Here is a 19,793-nt window from a genome sequence, read left to right as displayed (position 1 = left end):
TTATGTTTAGGTCTTTGATCCACTTGGAGTTAGTTTTTGTGCATGGTGTGAGGTATGGGTCCTGTTTCATTTTTTTGCAAATGGATATCCAGTTATGCCAGCACCATTTGTTAAAAAGACCACCTTTTCCCCAATTAACTGACACTGGGCCTTTGTCAAATATCAGCTGCTCATATGTGGATGGATTTATATCTGGGTTCTCAGTTCTGTTCCATTGGTCTATGTGCCTGTTGTTGTACCAATACCAGGCTGTTTTGACTACTGTGGCTGTATAATAGCTTCTGAAATCAGGTAGAGTGAGGCCTCCCACTTTCTTCTTTTTCAGTAATGCTTTGCTTATCCGAGGCTTCTTTCCCTTCCATATGAAGTTGGTGATTTGTTTCTACATCACCTTAAAAAATGACATTGGAATTTGGATCGGAAGTGCGTTGTATGTATAGATGGCTTTTGGTAGAGTAGACATTTTTACTATGTTAAGTCTTCCTATCCCTGAGCAAGGTATGTTTTTCCGCATAAGTATGTCCTTTTTAATTTCTTGTAGTAGAGCTTTGTAGTTTTCTTTGTATAGGTTTTTTACATCCTTGGTAAGATTTATTCCTAAGTATTTTATCTTCTTGGGGGCTACTGTGAATGGTATTGATTTGGTGATTTCCTCTTCGATGTTCTTTTTGTTGCTGTAGAGGAATCCAAGTGATTTTTGTATGTTTATTTTATAACCTGAGACTCTGCCAAACTCTTCTATTAGTTTCAGTAGTTTTCTGGAGGATTCCTTAGGGTTTTTCGTGTATAAGATCATGTCATCTGCAAATAGAGAGAATTTTACTTCCTCCTTGCCAATCTGGATGCCTTTTATTTCTTTGTCTAGCCTAATTGCCCTGGCTAGGACTTCTAGCACGATGTTGAATAAGAGCGGTGATAAAGGGCGTCCTTGTCTGGTTCCCGTTCTCAAGGGAAATGCTTTCAGGTTCTCTCCATTTAGAGTGATGTTGGCTGTTGGCTTTGATGCCCTTTATTATGTTGAGGAATTTTCCTTCAATTCCTATTTTGCTGAGAGTTTTTATCATAAATGGGTGTTGGACTTTGTCAAATGCCTTTTCTGCATCAATTGATAAGATCTTGTGGTTTTTGTCTTTTGTTTTATTTATGTGGTGGATTACATTAATGGTTTTTCTGATATTAAACCAGCCTTGCATACCTGGTATAAATCCCACTTGATCGTGGTGAATTATTTTTTTGATATGTTGTTGAATTCCATTGGCTAGAATTTTGTTGAGGATTTTTGCATCTATGTTCATGAGGGATATAGGTGTATAATTTTCTTTTTTTGTCATGTCTTTACCTGGTTTTGGTATCAGGGAGATGGTGGCTTCATAGAATGAGTTGGGTAGTATTCCATCATTTTCTATGCTTTGAAATACCTTTAGTAGTAGTGGTGTTACTCTTCTCTGAAAGTTTCGTAGAACTCTGCAGTGAAGCTGTCCGGGCCAGGGCTTTTTTTTTGTTGGGAGTTTTTTGATTACCGTTTAAATCTCTTTTTTTGTTATGGGTCTATTTAGTTGTTCTACTTCTGATTGTGTTAGTTTAGGTAGGTAGTGTTTTTCCAGGAATTCATCCATTTCTTCTAGGTTTTCAAATTTGTTAGAGTACAAATTTTTGTAATAATCTGATATGATTCTTTTAATTTCAGCTGGGTCTGTTGTGATGTGGCCCTTCTCGTTTCTTATTCGGGTTATTTGTTTCCTTTCCTGTGTTTCTTTAGTCAGTCTGGCCAATGGTTTATCAATTTTGTTAATTTTTTCAAAGAACCAGCTTTTGGCTTTGTTAATTCTTTCGATTGTTTTTTTTGTTCTCTAATTTGTTTAGTTCAGCTCTAATTTTTATTATTTGTTTTCTTCTGGTGTCTGATGGATTCTTTTGTTGCTCACTTTCTATTTGTTCAAGTTGTAGGGACAGTCCTCTGATTTTGGCTCTTTCTTCTTTTTGTATGTGTGCATTTATCGATATAAATTGGCCTGTAAGCACTGCTTTTGCTGTGTCCCAGAGGTTTTGATAGGAAGTATTTTCATTCTCATTGCATTCTGTGAATTTCCTTATTCCCTCCTTGATGTCTTCTATAACCCAGTCTTTTTTCATGAGGGTATTGTTCAGTTTCCAAGTATTTGATTTCTTTTCCCTAGTTTTTCTGTTATTGATTTCTAGTTTTATTGCCTTGTGGTCTGAGAAGATGCTTTGTAATATTTCGATGTTTTGGATTCTGCAAAGGTTTGTTTTATGACCTGATAAGTGGTCTATTCTAGAGAATGTTCCATGTGCGCTAGAAAAAAAGTATACTTTGCAGCAGTTGGGTGGAGAGTTCTGTATAAGTCAATGAGGTCAAGTTGGTTGATTGTTGTAATAGGTCTTCCGTGTCTCTATTGAGCTTCTTACTGGATGTCCTGTCCTTCTCCAAAAGTGGTGTGTTGAAGTCTCCTACTATAATTGTGGAGGTGTCTATCTCACTTTTCAGTTCTGTTAAAATTTGATGTATGTATCTTGCAGCCCTGTCATTGGGTGCATAAATATTTAATATGATTATGTCTTCCTGATCAATTGTCCCTTTTATCATTATGTAGTGTCCTTCTTTATCCTTTGTGGTGGATTTAAGTCTAAAGTCTATTTTGTCAGAAATTAATATTGCTACTCCTCTTCTTTTTTGCTTATTGTTTGCTTGCTATATTTTTTTCCCATCCTTTGAGTTTTAGTTTGTTTGTGTCTCTAAGTCTAAGGTGTGTCTCTTGTAGTCAGCATATAGACGGATCGTATTTCTTTATCCAGTCCGAGACTCTCTGTCTCTTTATTGGTGCATTTAGTCCATTCACATTCAGCGTAATTATAGATAAATAAGTGTTTAGTGTTGTCATTTTGATGCCTTTTTATGTGTGTTGTTGACAATTTCATTTTTCCACATACTTTTTTGTGCTGAGACATTTTTCTTAGTAAATTGTGAGATCCTCATTTTCGTAGTGTTTGACTTTATGTTTGTTGAGTCGTTACGTTTTCTTGGCTTTTATCTTGAGTTATGGAGTTGTTATACCTCTTTGTGGTTACCTTATTATTTACCCCTATTTTTCTAAGTAAAAACCTAACTTGTATTGTTCTATATCGCCTTGTATCACTCTCCATATGGCAGTTCTATGCCTCCTGTATTTAGTCCCTCTTTTTGATTATTGTGATCTTTTATATATTGACTTCAGTGATTCCCTGTTATGAGCATTTTTTTTTTAATTTATCTTAAGTTGTTTTCGTGATTTTCCTCTTTGAGTTGATATCAGGATGTTCTGTTTTGTGACCTTGTGTTGTGCTGGTATCTGATATTATTGGTTTTCTGACCAAACAATATCCTTTAGTATTTCTTGTAGCTTTGGTTTGGTTTTTGCAAATTCTCTAAACTTGTGTTTATCTGTAAATATCTTAATTTCACCTTCATATTTCAGAGAGAGTTTTGCTGGATATATGATCCTTTGCTGGCAGTTTTTCTCCTTCAGTGCTTTGTATATGTCGTCCCATTCCCTTCTTGCCTGCATGGTTTCTGCTGAGTAGTCTGAACTTATTCTTATTGATTCTCCCTTGAAGGAATCCTTTCTTTTCTCCCTGGCTGCTTTTAAAATTTTCTCATTATCTTTGGTTTTGGCGAGTTTGATGATATGTCTTGGTGTTTTTCTTTTTGGATCAATCTTAAATGGGGTTCGATGAGCGTCTTGGATAGATATCCTTTTGTGTTTCATGATGTCAGGAAAGTTTTCTGTCAGGAGATCTTCAACTATTTTCTCTGTGATTTCTGTCCTCCCTCCCTGTTCTGGGACTCCAATCACATGCAAGTTATCCTTCTCAGTAGAGTCCCACATGATTCTTAGGATTTCTTCATTTTTTTTAATTCTTTTATCTGATTTTTTTTCAGCTATGTTGGTGTTAATTCCCTGGTCCTCCAGATGTCCCAGTCTGCATTCTAATTGCTCGAGTCCGCTCCTCTGCCTTCCTTTTGCATTGTCTAATTCTATAATTTTATTGTTAATCTTTTGGATTTCTACATGTTGTCTCTCTATGGATTCTTGCAACTTATTGATTTTTCCACTATGTTCTTGAATAATCTTTTTGAGTTCTTCAACTGTTTTATCAGTGTGTTCCTTGGCTTTTTCTGCAGTTTGCCTTATTTCATTTCTGATGTCTTGAAGCATTCTGTAAATTAGTTTTTTATATTCTGTATCTGATAATTCCAGGGTTGTATCTTCATTTGGGAAAGATTTTGATTCTTTTGTTTGGGGGGTTGTAGAAGCTGTCATGGTCTGCTTCTTTATGTGGTTTGATATGGACTGCTCTCTCCAAGCCATCACTGGGAAACTAGTTTTTCCAGAAAATCCACTAAAAAAAAAAATGCAGTCAGATCCCTATCAGAACTCCCTTTGAATTATAACCGCCACCTTGTTCCCTGTAAGGATGAAAGTCTGAGATTTGGATCATATATGCTTGGCTGTAGCTGGTTCTGTGTTTTTAGTCCAATTCGGGGTGGATTTTTGGTCCCTGGGTTTTTTGTGGTTCCTTCTCTCAGGCTGGAAGAGTGGGTTAGGAAAAGACAAAAAGAAAAAAAAAAGTGGGGGGGGGAAGCAAAGCCGCCGTGGAGCCGGAGCCGTTCTCCCTCTGGCTCAGGAAATTCCAATGTTAATGAAGCCGCCTGGGGAGGGTGGGGGAGGGATCATAGAGATAGGAGAGTAGCACCTCAGAATGTAGCCAGAGTTGCTTGTCTTGCTTGGAATGACTTTCATCTGAGATTCCCGAGGGGCGTGTCGCCTATGTGTGCTGGCTGTGTGGAGATTGCCCCCGGGGACCTGGCCCACTGAAGCCATGGTCAGATCCTCCGCTGCCAGTCCCACGCCCAGCGTCAAGGTTCCCCTGCTGGGACGGTGCACTCCTGACTCCAAAATCAGTCGCTGCCTCCCGGGGACTTCTCATCCCACCAGCCGCGTCGCCGCGCCGTCCTTGCGGACCGGCTGGGCCGCCTCCTGGGGTTAGTTCAGGGTAGTGGAGCTCCTCCCTGTGCTTGCGCCGTGACAGCGCCCAGTCCATAGCCCGGCAGCAAGATTCCCCGGCTGGGATGCTGCACTCCCAGCTCCAAGACCAGTCAGTGCCTCCCGGGGACTTCTCCCACCGGCTGCGTCACCATGCCGCCTGAGCGGACTGGCTGGGCCCCCTCCCGGGGTGAGTTCAGGGGGGTAGGGCTGCGCCCCTTGTTTGCGCCGTCAGCTCCCCTGGGCCCTGCCCTAAATCGGGCGCCAAGGTTACCTGACTGGGACGCTGGCTCGAGGCTCCAAAAACAATCGCTGCTTCCCCATATTTGTTTGTTTTCCGTCTCTAAATCTGTGTTTTTTGTTCAGGGTTCGTAGATTGTTATGTATGTGATCGATTCACTTGTTTTTCCGAGTCTTTGTTGCAAGAGGGATCCGAGGTAGTGTCTACCTAGTCCGCCATCTTGGCCCCGCCTCCGATTGTTTCTTTTTATGTGTAAACCTTTTCAAGAGTTTTTACAATAGTGGTCTCATACAATGTTTGTCTTTTTGTGATTGACTTATTTTACTCAGCATAATGCCCTCCAGGTGCATCCATGTTATGAGATGCTTCACAGATTCATCATTGTTCTTTATCAGTGCATAACACTCTATGTGTGTATGTACTATAGTTTGTTATCTATTCATCATTGATGGGCATGTAGGTTGTTTCCATCTTCTTGGTATTGTGAACAATGCTGCAAAGAACACAGGTGTGCATGTCTGTTTGTGTGATGGCTCTTATTTCTCTAGGATGTATTCCTAGGAGTGGAATTTGCTGGATCATATGGTATTCTATTTCTAGGTTTCTAAGGAAGTGCCATATCATTTTCCAAAATGGTTGTATCATTTTGCCTTCCCACCAGCAGTGCATAAGAGTTCCAGTCTCCCCACAGCTTCTGCAACATTTGTTATTTTCTGTTTTTTTGATTTGTGCCAGTAATGCAGGGGTGAGATGGTATCTCACCATGGTTTTAATTTGCATTCTCTTTTTAGTGGCTAGTGATCACGAGCTTTTCCTCATGTGTCTATTGGCTGCTTGAATGTCTTATTTGGTGAAGTGTCTGTTCGTTTCCTTTGCCCACTTTTTAATTGCATTATTTGTCTTCTTGTTGTAAAGGTGTTGGATTTTCTTGTAGATTTTAGAGATCGGACCATTGTCTGATTTGTAATAGCCAAAAATTTTTTCCCACTCAGTAGGTTCTCTTTTTACTCTTCTGGTGAAGTGTGTGTGTGTGTGTGTGTGTGTGTGTGTGTGTGTGTGTTTTAATTTTCATTGTGCTTTAACTGAAAGTTTACAAACCAAGTCAGTCTCTCATACAAAAATGTATATACACCTTACTATATACTCCTGGTTGCTCCCCCTCTAATGAGACAGCATACTCCTTCCCTCCACTCTCTATTTTCGTATCCATTCGACCAGCTTCTGAACCCCTCTACCCTCACATCTCTTCTCCAGACAGGAGCTGCCCACGTAATCTCATGTGTCTACTTGATCCAAGAAGCTCACTCTTCACCAGTATCATTGTCTATCCATAGTCTAGTCCAATCCGTGTCTGAAGAGTTGGCTTTGGGAACGGTTCCTGTCTTGGGCTGACAGAAGGTCTGGGGACCATGATCTCTGGGGTCCTCCTAGTCTCAGTCAGACCATTAAGTCTGGTCTTTTTACTAGAATTTGCAGTCTGCATCCCACCGCTCTCTGCTCCCACAGGGGTTCTCTTGTTCCCTGTCAGGGCAGTCATCAGTTGTAGCTGGGCACCATCTAGTTCTCCTGGTCTCAGGCTAATGTAGTCTCTGGTTTATGTGGCCCTTTCTGTCTCTTGGGCTCGTAATTATTTTGTGTCTTTGGTGTTCTTCATTGTCTTTTGGTCCAGGTGGGTTGAGACCAATTGATACATCTTAGATGGCCACCTGCTAGCATTTAAGACCCCAGATGCTACTCTCCAAAGTGGGATGCAGAATTTTTTCTTAATAGATTTTATGATGCCAGTTGACTTGGATGTCACCTGAAACCATGATCCCCAAAGCCCCACCCCTGCCATACTGGCCTTCAAAGTGTTCAGTTTTTTCAGGAAACTTCTTTGCTTTTGGTTTAGCCCAGTTGTGCTGACGTCGCCTGTATTGTGCGTTGTCTTTCCCTTCACCTAAAATAGTTCTTATATACTATATAATTAGTGAAAACCCCTCTCCCTACCTCCCTCCTTACTCTCGTAACCATCAAAGAATATTTTCTTCTTTGTTTAGACTATTTCTCGAGTTCTTACCATAGTGGTCTTATACAATATTTGTCCTTTTGCAACTGACTAATTTCACTCAGGATAATGCCTTCCAGATTGCTCCATGTTATGAAATCTTTTACGGATTCATCTTTGTTCTGTATTGATGCATAGTATTCCATTGTGTGAATATACCATAATTTATTTATGCATTCATCTGTTGATGGGCACCTTGATTGCTCCATCTTTTTGCTAGTGTAAACAATGCTGCAGTGAACATGGGTGTGCATGTATCTGTTCGTATAAAGACTCTTATTTCTCTAGGATATATTCCAAGGAGTGGGATTGCTGGATCATATGGTAGTTCTGCTTTTTACGGAACCGCCACATAATTTCCAAAGTGGTTGTACCATTTTACATTGCCGTCAGCAGTGTGTGAGTGTTTTAGTCTCTCCACAACCTCTCCAACATTTATTATTTTGTGTTTTTTGGATTAATGCCAGCCTTGTTGGAGTGAGATGGAATATCATGGTAATTTTGATTTGCATTTCTCCAATGGCTAATGATCGTGAGGATTTCCTCATGTATCTATGAGCTACCCGAATGTCTTCTGTAGTGAAGTGCCTGTTCATATCCTTTGCCTAACTTTTAATTGGGTTATTTATCTTTTTATAGTTGAGTTTTTGCAGTATCACGTAGATTTTAGAGATCATGCTGATTGGAAATGTCATAGCTAAAACTTTTTCCCAGGCTGTAGGTAATCTTTCTACTCTTTTGGTGAAGTCTTTGGATGAACATAGGTGTTTGATTTTTAGGAGCTCCCAATCATCTAGTTTCTTTTCTGGTGTTTGTGCATTGTTAGTAATGTGTCATATACAGTTTATGCCATATATTAGGGCTCCTAGTGTTGTCCCTATTTTTTCTTCCATGATCTTTATTGTTTTAGATTTTATATTTAGGTCTTTGATCCATTTTGAGTTAGTTTTTGTGCATGGTGTGAGGTATGGGTCTTGTTTCACTGTTTTTACAGATGCATATCCGGTTATGCCAGCACCATTTGTTAAAGAGACTGTCTTTTTCCCATTTAACTGTTTTGGGGCCTTTGTCAAATATCAGCTGCTCATATGTGTATAGATTTATGTCTGGATTCTCAGTTCTGTTCCACTGGTCTGTGTATCTGTTGTTATACCAGTACCAGGCTGTTTTGACTACTGTGGCGGTAAAATAGGTTCTAAAATCAGGTAGAGTGAGGCCTCCCTTTTTTTTTTCTTCTTTTTCGTTTTGCTTATCCGGGGCCTCTTTCCCTTCTATATGAAGTTGTGGTTTGTTTCTCAATTTCATTAAAAAATATCATTGGAATTTGGATCGGAATTGCATTATATCTATAGATGGCTTTTGGTAGAATAGACCTTTTTACACTGTTAAGTCTTCCTATCCATGAACAAGGTATGTTTTTCTACTTATGTAGGTCTCTTTTGGTTTCTTGCAGCAGTGTCTTGTAGCTTTTTCTGTATTGGTCTTTTACATCTCTGGTAAGATTTATTCCTAAGTATTTTATCTTCTTGGGGGCTACTGTAAATGGTATTGATTTGGTGATTTCCTCTTCGATGTTCTTTTTGTTGGTGTAGAGGAACCCAACTGATTTTTGTATGTTTATCTTGTATCCTGATACCCTGCTGAACTCTTCTATTAGTTTCAGTATTTTTCTTGAGGATTATTCAGGGCTTTCTGTGTATAAGATTAGGTCATCTGCAAATAGAGATACTTTTACTTCTTCCTTACAAATCTGTATGCCTTTATTTCTTTATCTAGCCCAATTGCTGTGGCTAGGACCTCCAACACAATGTTGAATAAGAGTGGTGATAAAAGGTATCCTTATCTGGTTCCTGATCTCAAGGGGAATGCTTTTTGACTCTCTCCATTTAGGATGACATTGGCTGTTGGCTTTGTAAAAATGCCCTTTATTATGCTGAGGAATTTTCCTTCCATTCCTATTTTGCTGAGAGTTTTTATCATGAATTGGTGTTGAACTTCGTCAGATGCCTTTTCTGCATCAATTGATAGAATCTTGTGGTTCTTGTTTTATTTATTCGGTGGATTACATTAATTGCTTTTCTAATGTTGAACCATCCCTGCATACCTGATATGAATCCTACTTAGTAATGGTGAATTATTTTCTTTGATATGTTGTTGAACTCTATTGGCTAGAGTTTTGTTGAGGATTTTTGCATCTAAGTTCATGAAGCTTTGTGATTTTTTTTTTTTTTTTGGTGTCTTTATCTGGTTTTGGTATCAGGGATATGGTGGCTTCACAGAATAAGTTTGGGAGTATGCTCTGAAATACCGTACTAGTAGTGGTGTTAACTCTTCTTTGAAAGCTTGGTAGAACTCTGCAGCGAAGCCATCTGAGCCAGGGTTTTTTTTTTGTTGGGAGTTTTTAATTACCTTTTCAATCTCTTCTTTTGCTCTGGGTTTATTTAGTTGCTCTACTTCCGTTTGTGTTAGTTTAGGTAGGTAGTGTGTTTCTAGAAATTCATCCATTTCTTCTCTGTTTTCAAATTTGTTAGAGTACAATATTTCATAGTAATCTGTTATGATTCTTTTAATTTCAGTTGAGTCTGTTGTAATATCGCCCATCTCATTTCTTGTTCAGGTTATTTGCTTCCTCTCCTGTTTTTCTTTTGTCAGTTTTGCAGTGGTTTATCAACTTTGTTAATTTTTTCAAAGAACCAGCTTTTGGTCTTGTTTACTTTTTCAATTGTTTTTCTGCTCTCTATTTCATTTAATTCTGCTCTAATTTTTGTTATTTGCTTTGTTCTGGTACCTGAGGGTTTCACTTGTTGCTGTCTTTCTCTTTGTTCAAGTTGTAGGGATATTTCTTTGATTTTGGCCCTTTTTTTTTGTATGTGTGCATTTATTCATGTAAATAGATCTGTGAGCACTGCTTTAGCTGTGTCCCAAAGGTTCTGATAGGAAGTGTTTTCATTCTCATTGGATTCTATGAATTTCTTTCTTCCATCCTTGATGTCTTCTATAACCCAGTCGTTTCTGAGCAGGGTATTGTTCAGTTTGTAAGTGTTTGATTTCTTTTCCCTGCTTTTTCTGTTGTCGATTTCTACTTTTATGGCCCTATAGTCAGAGAAGATATTTTGTAATATTTGGATTCTGCTAAGGCTTGGTTTAGATGTGGTTTATTCTAGAGAATGTTCCATGTGCGTTGGAAAAGAAAGTATACTTGGCTGCTGTTGGGTGGAGTGTTCCGTATATGTCTAAGAGTTCAAGTTGGTTGATTGTGGCGTTTAGATCTTCCATGTCTTTATCGAGCTTCTTTCTGGATGTTCTGTCCTTCACCAATAGTGGTGTGTTGAAGTCTCCTACTATAATTGTGGCGCTATCTATCTCATTTTCAAATCAGTTAGTGTTTATGTATCTTGCAGCCCTGTCATTTGGTGCATAAATATTTAATATGGTTATATCCTCTTGGTATATTTTCTCTTTCATCATTGTATAGTGTCCTTCCCTATCCTTCGTGGTGGATTTAACTCTAAAGCCTATTTTGCCAGAAATCAATTTTGCCACTCTGCTCTTTTTTGATTGTTGTTTGCTTGATGTATTTTTTTCCATCCTTTGAGTTTTAGTTTGTGTCTCTAAGTCTAAGATGTGTCTCTTATAGGCAGCATATGGATGGATCGTGTTTTTTAATCCATTCTGCCACTCTCTGTTTTTTGGTGCATTTAGTCCATTTACATTCAGCATAATTATGGATAGGTATGAGTTTTATGAGTTTAGTGCTGTACTTTTGATGTCTTTTTTTGTGTGTTGTTGACAGTTTCTTTTTCCCACTTAATTTTTTGTGCTTAGTAGTTTATATATTGTCTTTTCCTCATATTCATTGTTGTTGATTTTATTTCTGCTTAGTATTTTTCTCTTGTATTTTATTTTGATGAGTAGGATTGTTAGTCTCTTTTGTGGTTACCTTAATATTTACCCCTATTTTTCTAAGTTTAAACCCAACTTTTTTTCTTTATATCACCTTGTCTTTCCGTATGAAAGATCTACGACTACATTTCTTAGTCCCTCTTTATTGTTTTAATGGTGTCTCCTTTTACATAATGACATCACTGTTTCCCTGTTTTGAGTGTTTTTTTTTTCTCTTTATTCATTTTTGTGATTTCCCTATCTGGATTAACATCTGATTGCTCTGTCCACTGTTCTAGTCATGGATTGATATCTGATATTATTGATTTTCTAACCAAAGAACTCCCTTCAGTATTTCTTGTAGTTTGGTTTGGTTTTTACAAATTCCCTAAACTTTTGTTTATCTGGAAATGTTCTAATTTCACCTTCATATTTGAGAGATAGTTTTGCTGGATATATGATTCTTCACCGAGAATTTTTTTCCTTCAATGCTTTATATAAGTCATCCCACTGCCTTCTTGCCTCCATGGGTTCTGCTGAGTAGTCCGATCTTATTCTTATTGACTCTCCTTTGTAGGTGACTCTTCATTTATCCCTAGCTGCTCTTAAAATTCTCTCTTCTGTCTTGGTTTTGGCAAGTTTGATTATAACATGTCTTGGTGACTTTCTTTTAAGATCTACCTTGCGTGGAGTTTAGTGAGCATCTTGGATAGCTATCGTCTCATCTTTCACGATATCGAGGAAGTTTATTGCCAACAAATCTTCAACAATTTTCTCTGTATTTTCTGTTATCCCTCCTTGTTTCTGTACTCCAATCACTTGTACGTTATTTTTCCTGATAGAGTCTAACATGGTTCTTAGAGTTTCTTCATTTTTTAAAGTTCTTTTATCTGATTTTTCTTCAAGTATATTGGTTCCAAGTGCTTTATCTTCAGCCTCACCACTTCTGCCTTCCATTTGCTCAATTGTGCTCCTCTGAGTTTCCAAAGAGTTGTCTAATTCTGTAATTTTATTCTTAATCTTCTGAATTTCTGATTGCTGTCTCTCTATGGATTCTTGCAGTTTATCAAATTTTTCGTTATGTTCTTGAATAACCTTTTTAATTTCTCCAACTGCTTTGTCTCTGTGTTCCTTGGGTTGTTCTACATGTTGCCTGATCTCCTTCCTGATCTTGTTCCTGAAGTCTTGAAGAGTTCTTTGTATTAATCTTTTGTACTCTGCATCCCGTAATTCCAGGAGGGCACTTTCATCTGGAATATCCCTTGAGTCTTTATTTTGAGAGCTTGTTGAAATGATCGTGGTCTGCTTCTTTATATGTTTTGGTATTGACTGTTGTCTCTGTGCCATCTATAAATTTTTGTATTAGTTTATTTTATGTGTGCTTACTGTATCCTAGCTTCTTGCCTTGTTTTGATATGTCCAAATAGGTTGTTTGAGTGAGGTAGCTTGATTATTTTTGCCTTTGAAGCTCCAATTTCCTGTCACCAGTTGGCCAGAGCTGTTACCAGGTATATGAGCCTAGGAGTCCATTCACTTTTCTTTTATGGATTCGGCTCAGGTGTCCAGGTAGTTGGTCATCAAGTGTGTGGTACAGGCTCAGTTCTACAGTCTTAAAGGGGCAGGAGTGAGTGGTGTAGGTACTGGTATCTGGTTGCAGCAGGGGTCATGCTCTGAACAAGGCAGGGGGCTGACAGCCTTCCTCTGAGTGTCTGTGAGGAAAGCGCATCCCGGTTCCTTAGAGCGCACAGCTGGGTGAGTTCTGCAGACAGACTTTAGGCACCCAGTGCTTTTGATTGTAAGAACCGGGAGGTACCAGTCATCCTTGGACCCCTGTCGCAGGTGGCTGGGTGACCTGAGTGGAGCCACCACTCCTAAGGTCCCTGATGCGGGTAGGTGAGGACCCTGTTTAATAGGCAAAGTGGTGTCAAACATCAAATGCCATGTTCTCCACTGCACAGCTGAAACAGTTGCAGTCTGCCAACAAGGGCCTGTTCTCCTCAAATAGGCCCACACAGGTCAATGCAGGGGAGAAAGGTATTCAACGTCTATACACTGTTTATGCCTAGACAGGAGCCGCTTCTGTCCTGTGCTCCCAAGCTTAGTGGAGTTGGCTGATTATCTTTTCCCCAATTGTGAATTTATTCCTTCTCCAAGGGCAGGAGAATGGCTCAGAGTGTGCAACAGGACCTATCTCTGGCCCAGGGAAATCGACAGCCACTGAAGCTAGCTTGAGGGCTGGGGGCGCGGTAAAATATATGTGAGTACTTAGCTTTTGCCGAGAGCGCCATTCTTCTCTGATTCCAGAGGTAGGCTGTGCACCTCGCTGTTTCTCCCTGAGGAACTGTGGCCAAACGCTACCACCAGCCTACCACAGCCTGAGTGTTCCAGGCAATTCAGGTCCAGCCACTCCTCTCGGCTTCCGAACCGTCTCTTCCTCCCCCTGCCGCTCGGTCCATTTTCTAACTTTGCTTGTGGTGTTTAGAGCTTCTAGCTTGTCATAAATATAATCGTTTCTCTTGTTTTTTCAGGTCTTTGTTGTAAGAGGGTTCACCGGAAGCATCTGAGTACTCCACCATCTTGGCCCCCACCACGTCCTGATGAAGTGTTTTGATGAGCATTAGTGTTTAATTTTTAGAAGATCCCAGTTGGCTAGCTTATCTTCTGGAGTTTGTGTGTTGTTGATTACTTCAGGATTGTTATATTCTTTCCCCATTCTTTCTTAAGACTTTGTACACGTATGTATTAATAAATGCTCTTTTTGAATGAGTGGAAACCCTGGTGGCATAGTGGTTAAGAGTTCAGGTGCTAACCAAAAGACTAGCAGTTCGAATCTACCAGGCACTTCTTGGAAACCCTATGGGGCAGTTCTCTTCTGTCGGTTCGCTATGAGTCGGAATTGACTTGATGGCAACAGGTTTTGGTTTTTTTTGTTTTTTTTTTTTTTGGTTTGAATGAGTAATGCAGAGTTTTCGTTTTCTTTTTCTTTTTTTTTTTAAATAAACCCCAGCTAGAGTCAAGCCACCTGTGTTGTCACTGCAAGGCTAGTGTATAAGCCCCTTTAAACACACGAACTGCATTTAATTTTTCTGTACTTTCCTGGTGGTGAACACAGAGTAAACATGTAGTAAATGTTTCTTAGATGAACATCTGTAATATCCTGATATTTGCTATAGTCTTTTGAAAATATGTTTTGATGGCTAAGTTTACGTTTAGGACTGGCTATGGTATCATAGTGAAAAAGCGGTAAAGTTTGACTTTGCAACTTTCTTAGTGTTAAAGAACCTTTTTATCAATACCTACTCAATTTACTGGCATCCTATTGAGATGGTAATTATATTTATATCTAACTTTTAACTTTTTAAAGCATGTTTAACATGGTAGTAGACCATGTGGGCTATAAAGGAAATAATTGGACACCCTCAAGGAGCAGTTTCATTTGCAACTTGCCAGTTTTGCTAGTGGCAACGGGTATCCATAAATCACATCAATTCCTCATATTCAATATGTACTACTTCCTACAGATCTGACTTCCACAATTATCTCCCATATCAATAACCTATTTTCCATTTCTGCTACCCTATTTAATTCTCTTTTGCATACCGCCTTATCATTTTCAGACTTTTCTCCACTTATGATTCCTTGTTGCCTATCCAAATAAAACAAAAAATTCTCTAAACTAGAATTCTTGGCTTTTTTCATCACTCCTGCAGCTTCTGTGTTTGAACATAAATGGGTGTTTTGAAAGAAACCAAAAGAATAGTAAAACTATTTAGCTAAAGCCTGACAGCTGGTTGTTAACAGAACCAGAACTAGAACCCAAGCTTAGTGAATGTTAGTGTTTCTCAGAAGCCCTATATATATATTCCATTGTATGTGTGTACTGCATTTTGTTTATCCACTCATCATCTGTTCCATAGGCATTTAGGTACTTCCACCTTTTGGCTACCTTTTGGCTATTATGAATAGTGCTGCAGTAAACATTGGTGTGCAAGTATCAGTTTGAGTCCCTGCTTTCCAGTTTTTTGGGAATATACCTAGGAGTGAAAGTTCTGGATTGTATATGGTAATTCTTTGCTTAATTCAGCTGGTTTTTGATAGGACTTTGAACCCGCTTCTATGCAATTCAGTTATAGATGAGGAAGCAAAACCAGAACAGGCCTGGATTTTTAAAATTTGGGTGAGTGGGAAAGATAACCAGAACGGGAAGAATTACAGGTCAAAGCCCTGCTAGAAATTTAATTTCCCTCTTAGAAAACGAGGGCAGCATATGTATAGCAGCCAGATCTCTTCTCTGTCAGATTTTAAGCAGAGCCAGAAACCCCCGCTCAAAGATGGCAGCCAACCGCACTGCCTTCAATGTGTGCTTCTCTCCCCAGGCTTGCTAATAATCCAGTCTCCCACATCAGGCTCCAAAATGACTCACTGTGCATCTTCCGAGTCTCCCATTCCAGGGCTTTGAGCGTAATCTTTTTTGTTCCAGTTATTATTCTGGTTCAACCAAATTTAAAAAATGCAGGTCTCTTCTGGTTTTCTTCATTGGCCATGACTGAACCAGTTTAGAGCCCTGGTTTTTCATTACTCTAGAAAGTATGATAGAAAAAATACTGGGTTTAAAGCGTGAAGGCCTAGGTTCACGCCATAGTTTCTCCATTTCCAGTGTCAGACAATCTGCATTCAAATCCTGGCTCTGTCACTTCTACCAGCTGTGTTCTGTGAGCAGGTTAGTTAACCTCTGCATTCCTCAACTTCTGTATTTCCAAAATAGAGATAGTTGTAATAACAAACTTAGAAGATGTGTTATAAATTAGACATGAATACATGTTAAATGCTTAAAGAATGCCTTTCACTTAAATTTAAAAAAAAAAGAAAAAAAACCCATTGCTGTCGAGTCGATTCTGACTCGTAGTGACCTTATATAGCCAATTAATTGTAACTACTATTATAATTGCTAAACCCTAGACACCCAGATGCAAAGATTAAACACAGCCACTGTCCTTCCCTTTCAAGGACCTTGCAGCTTACTTCTTTGTAAAAGCAGGAGATGGCAGTCAGGCTTAGCCTTCATCAAATGCATGCCTTGCTTTCAGTTTAAATATAACAGACTATTAGCAGGGTGCTGGTCCTAACTCCAATTGAATGAGACACTGCCCTGCCAAGCCAGCAGCAAAAGCGTGGCCATGAAAATTAGATTCTTGTTCTAAAATCTTTCTTAATGGGAAATTCTTTCTTTCATTGATTCTATAAGCCACACACAGAGCTCTTGTGTAATAAGGAATGCAAGGATCTTTAATACAGCACAACCATCCCTCCTAGCCTAATGGGATTTTTTTTTTGTTTTTATATAATCTTAGTATATAATTTTCATAGCTCAGACAACTTATTGTGTTACACAACGATAAAATACATAGTTGGAAATAGTATGAAATTTTTTATTGTGGTTAATATATATGTAACAAAACATTCGCCATTTCATAATTTTTCACATGTACAATTCAGTGTCACTGTGTTCATCCTGTTGTGTAACCATCACCATTATCCATTTCCAAATTTTTCCATCTTGTAACAGGAACTTAGTGTCCCCCTAAGTACCTGCCTTCCCCTGGTAACCACTAATAAACTGTAAGTGGAGTCATACAATATCCCTCCTTTTGTGACTAACTTATTTCACTCAGCATGGTGTTTTCAAGGTTTATCCATATTCTGGCACGTATAGGGTCTTTGTTTCTCTTTATGGCTGAGTAATATTCCATTGTACATATGTACCACATTTTGTTTATCCATTCATCTGTTGATGTACATTTAGGCTGTTTCCATCTTTTGGCTGTTGTGAATAATGCTACAGTGAACACGGATGTACACGTATCTGTTTGTGCTTCTGCTTTCAGTTCTTTTAGGTGTATACTTAGAAGTAGACTTCCTGAATCGTGTGGTACTTTCTGAGCTGCCCAGCCTGTTTTCTACAGCAGCTGTAGCATTTACAGTTCTACCAGCAGTGAATGAGGGCTGCTCTGTGTCCACATCTTCACCAACACCTGTAATTTTCCATTTTTTAATTGTAGCCATCTGTAAAACCCATACCTCATTGCTGTTGAGTCAATTCCGACTCGTAGCAACCTCAAAGGACAGAGTGGAACTGCCCCATAGGGTTTCCAAGGAGCAGCTGGTGGACTCGAACTGCTGACCTTTTGGTTAGTAGACAAGCTCTAAACCACTATGCCACCAGGGCTCCGTAGCCTTCTTAGTGGGGGTGAAATAGTATCTCATTGTGGTTTTAATTTGCATTTCTCTAATGACTAATTATGTTGATTGTCTTTTCATGTGCTTATTGGCCATTTGTATTTCTTCTTTGGTGAAATGTCTATTCAAGTCCTTTGCCCATTTTTTGCTTGGGTTGCTTGTCTTTTTGTTGTTGTTAGAGTTCTTTATATTTTTTAAATGTTAAATCCTTATCAGATATATGGTTCCCCAAAATTTTCTCTCCATCTGTAGGTCCTCTCTTCTCTTTGTTTATAAAGTCCTTTCATGAGCAGAAGTTTTTAATTTTGATGCGGTCCCATATATCTATTTCAGATCTTCTATTTTTTTTTCAAGAGAAACTAGAGATCTGAACTTCTATGGGAAATTTCCTGACTTTTTAAACACCACACAGGTCAAATCAGATTGTATTCATGTCTATGCATATAATATCTAGTAGGATTCGAAAGTGAAATTTCAGTTTTGGTAGTAGCTGAATCCATCTTAATCAGAAAAAAAAAAATTGTTCCAAATTATCATTTTTTAAATTAAGTTCTGCATGTCAAGTATACTTACGGGAGAAACTCTAAGTACCTTTTCATTTAAAATAGTTGTATATTTAAGTTGAAGTAATCCCTTGACACATAATGTATTATTAATTTATCTTTACTATTTTGAAACAGAAGTTGAATAATACACTCTTCAGACAAATGCATTCATTTGTTTTCAAGAGCGTGAATATTCACTTTTGAAAGTAATTGTTTAAAAATTATTTGTTTTAGTATTTCTCTCTGTAAAATTAATGTATTTAAACATCGTAGTTTCTTCTGTAAACTATAATAGGCTTATTTATTTAGCAACCACTAGTGCGTATTGTTTGCTAGCCAGTATGAGGATATAAAGATAAAATAGGCAAAACGTTTGACCTCTATAGACAAGAGAAAGGCAACTGACATTTTTTTGCAGTTAACTTTTACCTAGTTAAATTCATTACATTTTTAAAAGTTATTCACACTTACAAATAACCTTTTTTTAAATATGTGTAGTTTACTAGCTGGCATTTGTGTGCGTAAATATTTGTTTTAATTGATGAGCATAAGACATTTTAGTGATTAGCAACATCTCTACCAAAAAACATCAAGTAAGGCTAAGTGATTAAGAAATTAAAACATAATTTATACTTCAAGCTGTCATTTGTAAGAATTTGTTAAGAACTTGAATACTTCGTTAAAATTAAGCTTTATATGGGAATATATTCACTCGTGATTTCCCTCTCTCCTCACTTACCGTAGGTAATTGAAAACCTGTTATAAATATTCTTATAAGTCATCATGAATTATTTTTAATAGAAAGTAAAAATCAAAATAGGATGTTAAAAATGTTAGTGTTAAAACCAAATCAAACCCATTGCTGTCAAGTCAATTATGACTCATAGTTTAACATAATACACTTGACATTTTTCAGGACAAAGAATTGTTCTCAGGATTTTAAAAAGACTGCTGATCATCTAACTATTGGTTTAGAAAATTCAACCTCCATACACAGGACTGTTTTCAACCCATCAACTGTAATGGCGGTATGAAATATGTTCATGAAATAAGATGAAGATAATATTTTGACTTTGTGATAGCTTAACTTCTTCCTTTGTCAGGGTTTCTATATTTATAGATTCTCTTAGAAGTTTAAAACTAACAGTGGTAAATTCGTTCTCATTGCTTGAATCTTTTATTCTAAGCTATGCTTGAACATTAACATTCTCTTTTCTTCTCAACTTTGACCGGCTCTGTTAGGAAGTTCTCAATATTTGTTGTTGTTAGTTTTTGTTGAGTCAATTTGGAATTATAGTGACCCCATGTGTGCAGAACAGAACTGCTTTATAGGGTTTTTGAGGCTGTGACCTTTGGGAAACATCCCACCCAGAACCTTGCCCTGTAATTTCTTCCCTTTGAGCCAAGTTAGTAAACCCGGATTTCATAGGAACATGTATGAAGTAAAAAAAACCTTGCCCTGTAATTTCTTCCCTTTGAGCCAAGTTAGTAAACCCAGATTTCATAGGAACATGTATGAAGTTCATGTTTCTAAATTCTGTGTGTGGTTTTCAATTATTTTAACGGAGACCAAAAGGCCTAACTGCATTTGTTGTTGCTGGAAGGTTGAATTTTACTGTTACCACTCCTGATTACTTTAAATAATGTATCGTTTTAATTTAGGATTAGAAATACAATAAACACCAAAATGCTGTTTAATGAAGTGTTAAGTCTTTTTGTTAAGGATGGCATTAGTGGGCTGGAGGAGGGGGAGGGCATTTAACTTGCTACATTTTCCTTCAAGTTTAAATTTTAGCATA

The 19,793-nt window shown here is 38.1% G+C and overlaps 1 protein-coding gene across 1 annotated transcript in view; it reads left to right on the top strand.

Annotated features, from left to right (window-relative positions):
* RNF17 (ring finger protein 17) overlaps positions 1 to 19,793 on the top strand; it is a 224,083-nt gene that overhangs the window by 8,958 nt on the left and 195,332 nt on the right. Inside the window, exon 4 of the mRNA XM_049867103.1 lies at positions 18,911 to 19,022. Coding sequence (XP_049723060.1) covers positions 18,911 to 19,022 — 112 coding nt within the window. The remainder of the gene's footprint in view (positions 1 to 18,910; positions 19,023 to 19,793) is intronic.

This window comes from Elephas maximus, chromosome 23 (assembly GCF_024166365.1).
Source record: "Elephas maximus indicus isolate mEleMax1 chromosome 23, mEleMax1 primary haplotype, whole genome shotgun sequence".
Taxonomy (NCBI): Eukaryota; Metazoa; Chordata; class Mammalia; order Proboscidea; family Elephantidae; genus Elephas; species Elephas maximus.
Note: the sequence above shows the minus strand (reverse complement) of the source record. Positions and strands in the feature narration are given on the sequence as shown.